The sequence below is a fragment of the Morone saxatilis genome, unplaced genomic scaffold (assembly GCF_004916995.1).
Source record: "Morone saxatilis isolate NCDOM2014 unplaced genomic scaffold, NCSU_SB_2.0 Contig5, whole genome shotgun sequence".
Lineage (NCBI taxonomy): Eukaryota > Metazoa > Chordata > Actinopteri > Moronidae > Morone > Morone saxatilis.
The window spans coordinates 16,836,449-16,845,967 of NW_023340095.1; the positions used below are offsets into that span (position 1 = coordinate 16,836,449).

The following is a 9,519-nucleotide window of genomic DNA, read 5'->3' on the forward strand; positions in this document are numbered from 1 at the left end:
TCAGCCTCTGTAACATCACTCTTCTCGCTTCCTTCATCCTCTTCCTCACTGCTGGAGCTGCTTTCCTCCTCACCCTCTTCCTCTGCAGTCTCAGTATCTTGCTCTTCCTCAGCTTCTTCAGAAACACTCTCCTTTTCCTCTTCTATATCATCACTACTTTCACTTCCCTCCTCCTCTTCTTCTTTGTCTTCCACATTACTTCCACTCTCTCCATCTTCATCTTCAGTATCTTTTTCTTCTCCCTCGTTATCCCCTTCCTCTTCGGAAGGCTTAGTAGGAAGGAAGTAGGTTTTCTCATCTTCTCCATGTTCTTGCTTGGAAGTGTCTGTGTCTGTGCCACTGTTCTTCACCTCTGTTTGTGAAATGTCTTCACCCTCAATCTGCTCGGAGATGTCACTTTTCATTTGTGACTGATCGTGACTGGTATCATTACTTTCTCCTTCTTGAACTGCCTTCTCTGACTCTGATGGGACACTGAGCTGAACATCTTTTCTTTCTTCTGGTGGATTTGATGCTTCTGCTGAAGAAAAATCTGATGACGAGGAAAAGGAAGGTTGCATAATTGCACTCTGCTTTGTGAATTGCTTCACTTGACTGGTTGTTTTAGGTGGTGTAGAGGTAGCGGTGTCACTGTCAGACTGGAAACCCCCAAAGCTCGTCACTGGATCTCTAAGGACCTCCATAGCGGCACCCGCTATCCCAACAGCAGGAAGAAGAGCAGCTGCTGTACCGAGAATTTCCCCCCACTTTGGCTTTTCTTCAGTCTGGCCCTGAGCATCCTCTCTGTTTCTTTTAGACACAAGTAAATCCGTATCAACAGGTTCGGGCTCTTGCAGGGATTTGGCACCGCCGGTGGAAGCCACCACTGTTCTCTTAGGGCTTTGTGTGGAAATAGTGTTAGACACCACTTCAGTGGGTGTATCCTGCTTACGCTTAGGCTTGGCCCTCGTATTATCTTTGGAGTCTCCATCAGCATCTCCTTTAACTTTGACTCCCTCTCCTTCTTCTCTCCCTGGCTTTGTCTTTGCCTTCAGTTTGGATTCCTTTGACTTTTTTTTGTCCTTTACTTCAGAGCTGTCAACATCAAGTATCTTTTGCTTTTCTGCAGTTCTGCCTTTAATTTTCGGAGTTTTTAACTCATTTTCCACAACTTTCCCTTTGCTTTTACCTTTAACAGGTGTGTTTTCTGCAAATTTACTTTGATTTTGGACTTCAGTGGATTTAACCATTTGTGGTTTCCCCTTAACTTTGACAGGTGTAGATTTTACACTTATGGATTTCTTAATATCAAGAGCAGTTGTGGTTTCTAGTGCTTTGCCTTGACGTCTTCCCGGTGCCAATTTAACCTTGTGAAAATCTTTTTTTGGAGTCAAGCTGACTTGCTGTGTCTCCCGTTGCGTTGCCATCTCCTCAGGTTTTATGTCAGTGGTTTCTGCATCTTCTTTTGCAGCGTTTTCTGCGGATGTCGAACTTCCTCTTGAGACAGATATGCTGGTTATTTCATTTCCTTTAGTGACCGTAATAACAGGAGATGTCTTGTCCAAAGCTGAAGATTTATTTTTCTCCTTTTTTGGTGTCTTTGTCAAGTCTTTTTTTAAAGTGCTGGCTTTCCTATCTTCTTGACTTTCTTTCAAATTTCTATTTCTCTTGGCATTTTCCTTCACTTCAGTCAGTCTCTGCTGTGTTTCAGTCAGTGTCTTCCGGACAGACTGTGGAGTTTTGGGACTTGATTCAGATAGTCTGCTCTTATCATGTTTTGGTGATATAAAATAGGAGGGTTCCTTTTGAGCTTGTCCGTCTTCATGGGTTTTGATTTTATTGGACTGCTTGGTAACGTTCTCTTTGCCTTTAGATGTGACTTTGGGGTTTTTCAGACTCTTTGAACTCTTCAGTGGAGACACTTCTTTCTTTAAAGAGCCTTTCAGGAGCTCTGTCGGTAAGGCTTTGTGAGAATTTTGTTCTGCCTTCGCATTTGACTGGAGCTGTTCTGCCTCTTTTGCAGTTCTTCTAAGAGCTCTGCCCTTCTTCTTTTCCTATAATAAACCACAGAGAAAATAGTCAGATGTATTTAGTCAGATGTAAAAATAAAAACAGAAACAGAAAGGTCAAATGCTATACTGTTATAAAAAGGTTGTACAAGCACAGCAGCAGACCTGCAATCAACGTGACTGTACATGGCATTTGATGTTTTATGTGATGTGCTTCACTGCCAAAAACATGTCATCTCTAGTTTGAGGAAGTGTTTTTTGTTCAGTAACACACTATAATAAAACTCATGGGGGGCAAAAATTATATTTTACCAAAACGGAATCAGAATATCAGGATTTTTAGTAGTTTTTGTGGGCATAGATGTCATTCATTTTGAATATTCTGAATATAATAACAAACATACATGCATACACACAAATGCATGAGAAGAAAATATATTGCCAGTATACAGCAGAATTCAGATCATTAACATTTTTAGATTGTAACTGAATATAATAATAGAATGAAAGAATGTCATATGACATATGTGCGTGGCGGGCACACACACAACAAATCTGTCAACAGGTTGAATTACAGATGTGGGTGGGATGTAAAGAAAGACAAAGAGACGTGGTTAATTGGGGGTCAGCGAGGTGTGATCTGAAAAAAGCCTGAGTGAATCACTGTCCAAATGCAACTTGGGAGCTTTCTTTAGAATACGCCAACTTGATTGATTTCATATATTATCATGTTCATGTAATAAATAGTGTATGAATCTCTGTCACACATTAAAGCCCACACATGTGGGAGCATACATATGGACAGTGGTGGAAAGTACTCAAGTACTGTACTTACAACATTGTGGTACGTATATGTCGTACTTTATACTTCTGCTCCTTCCTTCCTTTTATCATTCTCTTCTAAGGTAACGTAAACACCACGATTCCTATATTCAGCTGATTATACACTAATGAAAACTTGCCTATGGATATTATATTCCATTTCTGCCAATAGACCTTTAAGTAAAGATGTCTTCCACCACTGCACATTGAACACACATACAGACACGAGCCCATTTAACTTTACAGCGAGGACAGGAACGGGTTACCGAGCACCACCACATGTTGCACTATGACACGCAACAATGTAGGAGACTCCTTCACAGCTTGCTTCATATTTGGCTTTGGAAACACTGATGAGATGTGGCAAGATTCCTGCCAACTTTTCCAAAAGCATTGTGTGTGTATCTGTGTGTGTTTGTGTATCTAAGGCTGGAATCCAAACACATTTGTGTATTGGCAGAAACACTCCTGATCTCTAAATCTGCTTTGAGGAGATTCATAACACACAGTCTTGGAAAAAAGCAAATGAACGTGAAAAATTAAGACCAAAACACTTAATTCACCTCAGTGTTACACCAAGTGGAAAATATCTCCGCATACACACACACATGCTTTCAAGAACACAGACACACACATACAGTGTATGTATGCTGAGCTATGCACATTTCCTGGAAAGTGAGTGAGTGTTCAGCATTGCTGCTTCCTGCCCTGAGTGCACATAATCTAGACCACAACCAAGAAGTTTAAAGGGGGAAAAAAAACATTCAACTGACTCTGTGATTATGACTCTGTGCACAATATATTGTATTGTATTTCTCTACTCTATCAAAGTCAAAGCATTGCACTTATCTCACCATATCTGGCAAAAAGTCAGCGTCAACTTCTTTCTCAGAGACGTTCTCCTCCACTTCATCTGTGACAACAGTTTCTCCCTCTGAAAACAGACAATGACTGGGTCAGACTGAGTATCTACAGCTGTATTTTCCTGGATTTACAAGATAAAACTCAAGTCAGCACTGGCTAAAAGAGACATTCCAGCCTCTTGTTCAAATTATAGGTTGAAAATACAGTACCTGTTTGTAGTGAAGCAGGATGCTTTTCATCACTGAAGAGTTTATTGGAAATATCATTGGAGGGTCTACTGGGTTCTTTAGGTGGTGGAGGAGGTGACGGTTTTTCAATTAAGGACTTTTTAGCAGTTGCCACTCTATGCAGTCTCTTTTTTGCAGTCTGTTTAGGAGATACCGGGATGTTAGGGTTATGTTTCCTTACAGTCTTTGGTGACAGTAAGGGAGAAGGCAACTCTTTGGATTTAGACTTAGAGGAAGCAGCGGTAGAGGATTTATACTGAAATATGTCTGATGATTGGGAATGTGGGCTCGATGGCTTAGAGGATAACACTGGACTCTGAGGGTAATCGGACAGAGATGTGGGGGAGAGTGGTGGGCTTGGTGTTACTCCTACTTGCGGTTTGGGGGATGATGAAGGGGTACTAAGGTCCCTTGAATGCATTTTAGGGGTTGGGATATTTCTGGACGTTTGCCAGGAGGTGTCGAGGAAGCCAGAATTTAGACGTGGGAGGTTTTGAAACATCTCCCCAAACAGCTCCACAGAGCTTCCCTGAAAGACAAGAGAGCAAAAACAGCAAAAACATTACTGAGTAAAAAGGGCTGAACCACATCTACAGAGCTCCTCCAACTGGTTAGTCAGTGGCACTACAGCAGAGATACACTTTGGTGTAACACTGCCCCCTACTGGACTAAAGACCTATTACAACCTCAGTCACCTCAGCAGTATATAATATAATATATTTCCCAATTATATAATTAGTTAAATGAATGCGACCAAGACCCATAAAAGCACCATGAAATGAAAAGATGGATTAACCAATTAAAAATGCTTCATTCAGTATATTTTAGTGCTGCAATGATAAGTAAGTTAATTGATTATGTGATCAAAGGAAAATTAATTGGCAACTATTTTGATAATGGATTAATCATTTCAGTAATTTTTCAAGCAAAAATGCAAAACATTTGATGGTTCAAAGAAAAATTCTGATTTGGGTCACTGTCTGCAATGTGAACGCAGCCTGAGCATCAAGGGGCAAGTTCTCACTTTTTCTCTGTGGCGGGCTCGAGCTGAGAGGGCTGACAGTGGGACTAGTAGATTAGGATCAATCAAAGCGTCCAGCAGGAGGATTTCTGTGTAGCTTGACTCCAAAAGGTTCTCTGTGATTGCGACATCCTTCTCTGGCACAACGTCTTGGCTCTCTGGTGGTCTGGGTGCAGCCAGTGCCAGCATGTGGTTCCCGCCACAGGACACCTGAACGTAAGAAAACAGTCAGTGTAGTTTGTTACTGTACTCTCAATCTGCTCATATACTTTATACCCTGAGCCCTTTCATCACATTCACTTACTAGTTGAACATTGTACTTGAGAAAACGTTTGCAGAGTGTCGGGCTGAACTGGTTGATGAAGTTCTCCTCCCCTAAGCCCAGTTTTCCATGACGACCATCACCAAACGTGTAGAGAAGCCCGCTGTCTGTGGAGGAAAGAAGACAAATCTGGAAGTTCTTCAGCATCCTCATCCTCACACATTATAGCTATAATTCAGCAGCATTGTGCAAGGAGAGAAAACATGCTTCTGTGACAGTTTTGAGTGGATGGATTAACATTTGAATAATTAAAAGGACGAGGTTAACAGGCAGCACTGTTGAGTTTAAGAGATTGCTTACTTGTGATCACAGCAGTGTGGTTCTCTCCACAGGCGATATTCTTGATGCTGCCGCTACAAAAGTGCTCCAGCGGTTTTGGCAAATCGACTTCAAACAGAAATGTTCCATGGCCCAGCTGACCGTGCTGACCCCTGCCGAACGTGTACACGCTCTCCTCTGGCGCAGCAAAACAGACACAATGAAACAGACTAATTAATTTAATTTAAACAGTTGTGCTGTAACATAACTATGTACATCTATTCAAATACTGAACTTAAGTACAATTTGAGGCAAATTTGAGAATTTACATTTCAGAGAGAGAATAATGCTGTAATTATTATGTAATAGTAATTTGTGTCTATTAATGAGTCCTACATTGTTATTTTGTTAAAACAAGTGAAGAACTTGGCCACTGCGGTGAGAAAATTCCAACCTGTTTTAACAGAAGTCAACTAGTTGGCTTAATTTTCTACCATTAGGAGACATCTTCTAAAGCAGTGATCCCTTATTCTGTCTTCTTTAAAGTTTCTAACTCTCTTTTCTAAAAGGTTCTGGAAAGAAACTGATTTCTGTGGGAGACAGGTTGTTATTTTAAGAGAGACACACAATATGATCAGCATAATAAATAGTTCAAATCAGCTCCAAAATGCTGCTTACATGTTAATGCAGATGTAATGCAAATTCAATAGACAGGTTGTTCTGCATGAGTACTTTTGACACCTTAATTACATTTTAGTGATAAGGCATTTTTTTCTACCTTGCCTGATTAACAGACTAGGAGGTTAAATATTTGTATTTTTAATGTCTGTAAATTATAAATCATATAAAAGTATGTAAAACAGTAGAAATGTGTGAGTATTTTGTCAGTGCAGTGATGTTTGAAACAACTAGTAACTCACCTGTGAGTGCCACTGTGTGCGCCCCTCCACAGCACACCTGAGTGACCCGACCCAGAATCCCTTGCACCCGCTGAGGGACTCTGTGATCGGCCAACTCCTCCACCTGGAGACCGAGCCTCCCGTTCGCACTCTCACCAAACGTATAAAGATCTCCATCCACTAAAACAACGGCAGCACGTTAAAAGACATTAAAGTCAAACTGAGTGTTGGTCTCTGTTGTGCTGTGTCTGGTTGGACCGTGCTGTACCTGTGACTAATGCTGAGTGGTGGTACCCACAGGAGACCCACGCCACCGCCGCCCCGACAGAGACCTCTCTGGGTTCTGCTGCGAATCCCTCGTCCCCTAAACCAATCTGACCCACAGAGTTGTCTCCCCACATGAACAGCCTCCCGTCCTCTACCAACACACACAAACAGAGAGGAGAAAATCAAACGTCACACAAGTACAGTCTGGACCTTGACCATCGTTAGCATCTTGGTTAACGAAGACACTTCGTAATTAAGTGTCACTGTTCAAACCTGTTAAAGCCGCTGATGTGTTGCATCCTGCAGAAAGCATTTTGATTGGTGCATGCTCACAGAAAGGATTCAGCCGGTGAAAGGCTGTAGTGTTGTTGCGGTGGCCCAAACCGAGCTGCCCCTCCTGGTTACTGCCAGCACCATACACACTCCCCCGCCCTAAACATATATAAAACCTGAATTACATACAGGAACAACACATTTTGGGCTCTACTGCTCTACTACTATTTGTTCTTACATGTGCAGACAATTGTGTGATCTCTCCCGCAAGCTACAAGCTTCACCTTCTCTGACTTTAAGGCTGAAAGGGAAACACACATGCATTCATTATAGCTACTAAAAACAACATTATAATACCAAAATAATACCTCCTCAGTCCAGATTAGTTGATTAGTCAGAACGTTTATCATAAACTATTTTGATAACATAGTGATTGTTGAGCCGTATCAGCTTCTCAGTCGTGGATTTTCTGCTCTTCTCTCATCTTATTGGATAGTAAATTAGATATATTTGTGTTTGTTTAGACAAAGTGATTTTAAAATGTCACTTTCAAGGTTTTATGACATTCTATAGACCAAACAAGTAAAGGATTACTGGGGAAAAATCAACAGCATTAATAGAAAATGTGTAAAGTACCTTACCTTTCACGGTGGCAGGTTTGCTGGCAGCAGGCTTAAATCCAAGCCCCAACTGGCCCCACGTATTAACACCAAACATGAGCAGCCTGCCATGCTCTGCAGATCATTACAGACACAAACGTTTGATAGAGAAATATGTCTACACAGTAATTATTCCTAATTCAAATGAGCATAGATTGTGTACCTGTGATGACAGCGGTGTGCTCTCCGCCACAGGAAACGTGCAGCGGCTGATCGTTCTTCAACCAGAATTTACCAGGCACATTGTCTGCAAAGCTGCTCTTACCGAATGTGAAGATGGCTCCTGTTTCTGTTGACAAATGAGTGATTCATCTTTAGACAGTGGTGTAGTGCAGAGGTATACGCAGGTATACCGGCTGCACCCACTTATTTTTCAGCTCATATTGGGTATACGGACTGCTAAATGCTTAGTTGTCCCATTTTTCATGAGTGGATTCAGTGGATGGAGGAAGGAATAAGGAATACTTTACTAAAAATGCATAATTATGTAGTTTCTGCACCCCTTTTGTAGTTAATGTTAATTTAATAATGACCCTTACTGCCTGCCTAAGCAAGGGACAATGTGCAGATGCAACTTGCCCATTTTTAGGTGAACTAAACCTGCAATAGCAGTCTTACATGTTACACTGTTTATAATTAGCTTTTTAAAATAGGGGTATAAATTAAGAGCATACAGAGTTCTCCAGATACTACCACACCACTGAGAGCCTTTATAGGGAAAATGCAGGACTTGAAGGCAACACTAATTTACTCTTCTCTAACTTAACACCGGCTAAATCCCGACCCAACCTGCTGTCACATCTCAAGCGATTTAAGTAGCAGCCTGACAGAAATAGCAGCAGGTTAACGACACACACACACACACACACACACACGGAGCTAACAGTATGTGGAGACCATTAGTAGAACAGGTATATAAATCTACGTGCTGTTTGCTGTCTAACGCCATTAAAAGTCTCACCGGGTATGTCCACATCTTTCTGTCCCGTCATGTCCTCTCCTGTCCTCCTCACCTCTCCTCACCTCTCCTCACCGTGCAGCCCGACGCTGACTGACAGGTAGATCAATCAAACGTCAGAGAGGGGCGGGGACAAGACAAGGATGGTAACTATAGTAACAGTAGCTAACGTTAATTATACTTGATAAATATTGTTCACATATTAGCTTTAATGTGTGTGTGGTGAGCAGAGCAGCATATTGATGGTGTTATAACTTTGGAATAATGAAACACACTAAAAATATATCCTGAACTGTAACCAAACATTTCAAACACATCTGTGACTGTATAACAAGTTATATTAATCCGCCTAAAAGTTCACTGTTACTCATTTGGTAATCAATTAATCTGTGATCAGGGTTGGAAGGGTTACTTTAAAAAAGTAATCGATACAATTACTAATTAATTAACGTTACCTGTGAAACAATTTTGTCAATAACCTAATGCAAGTATCACAATACAAATACAAAGTAATTTGATTACTTTTGTAAGACCTCAACAACAAATCTGCAAATAAAAACAAGAGAAAAGAAAGAACAAATGGAAATTGACAATGTGTCGTCTGTTCAGTGTATTTTTAAAGAACAACTGATGTATTTTAAAGTTGTAATCCCTGTAAATAATCCCCTTTATTACTAAATGTAACTGTAACCTGATTACATCTTTTCTTTCTTAAAAACAGTGTCAAAAACCAATGTTTAAATCCTATATAGTGTTGTCAATGTTTAAATCCTATATAGTGTTGTCAATGTTTAAATCCTATATAGTGTTGTCAACGTTTAAATCCTATATACTGTCAACGTTTAAATCCTATATACTGTCAATGTTTAAATCCTATATACTGTCAATGTTTAAATCCTATATACTGTCAATGTTTAAATCTTATATACTGTTGTCAATGTTTAAATCCTATATACTGTCA

The 9,519-nt window shown here is 40.6% G+C and overlaps 1 protein-coding gene across 1 annotated transcript in view; it reads right to left on the reverse strand.

Moving 5' to 3' along the window:
- Positions 1-8,592, reverse strand: part of rpgra (retinitis pigmentosa GTPase regulator a) — a 10,410-nt gene extending 1,818 nt beyond the window's left edge. Inside the window, exons 1-13 of the mRNA XM_035677063.1 lie at positions 8,562-8,592; positions 7,764-7,889; positions 7,583-7,675; positions 7,180-7,242; positions 6,942-7,100; positions 6,670-6,819; positions 6,423-6,581; positions 5,545-5,700; positions 5,227-5,351; positions 4,926-5,132; positions 4,275-4,430; positions 3,665-3,744; positions 74-1,074 (exon numbers count right to left, since the gene is read on the reverse strand). Coding sequence (XP_035532956.1) covers positions 74-1,074; positions 3,665-3,744; positions 4,275-4,430; positions 4,926-5,132; positions 5,227-5,351; positions 5,545-5,700; positions 6,423-6,581; positions 6,670-6,819; positions 6,942-7,100; positions 7,180-7,242; positions 7,583-7,675; positions 7,764-7,889; positions 8,562-8,592 — 2,506 coding nt within the window. The remainder of the gene's footprint in view (positions 1-73; positions 1,075-3,664; positions 3,745-4,274; positions 4,431-4,925; positions 5,133-5,226; positions 5,352-5,544; positions 5,701-6,422; positions 6,582-6,669; positions 6,820-6,941; positions 7,101-7,179; positions 7,243-7,582; positions 7,676-7,763; positions 7,890-8,561) is intronic.
- Positions 8,593-9,519: the final 927 nt, after the last annotated feature.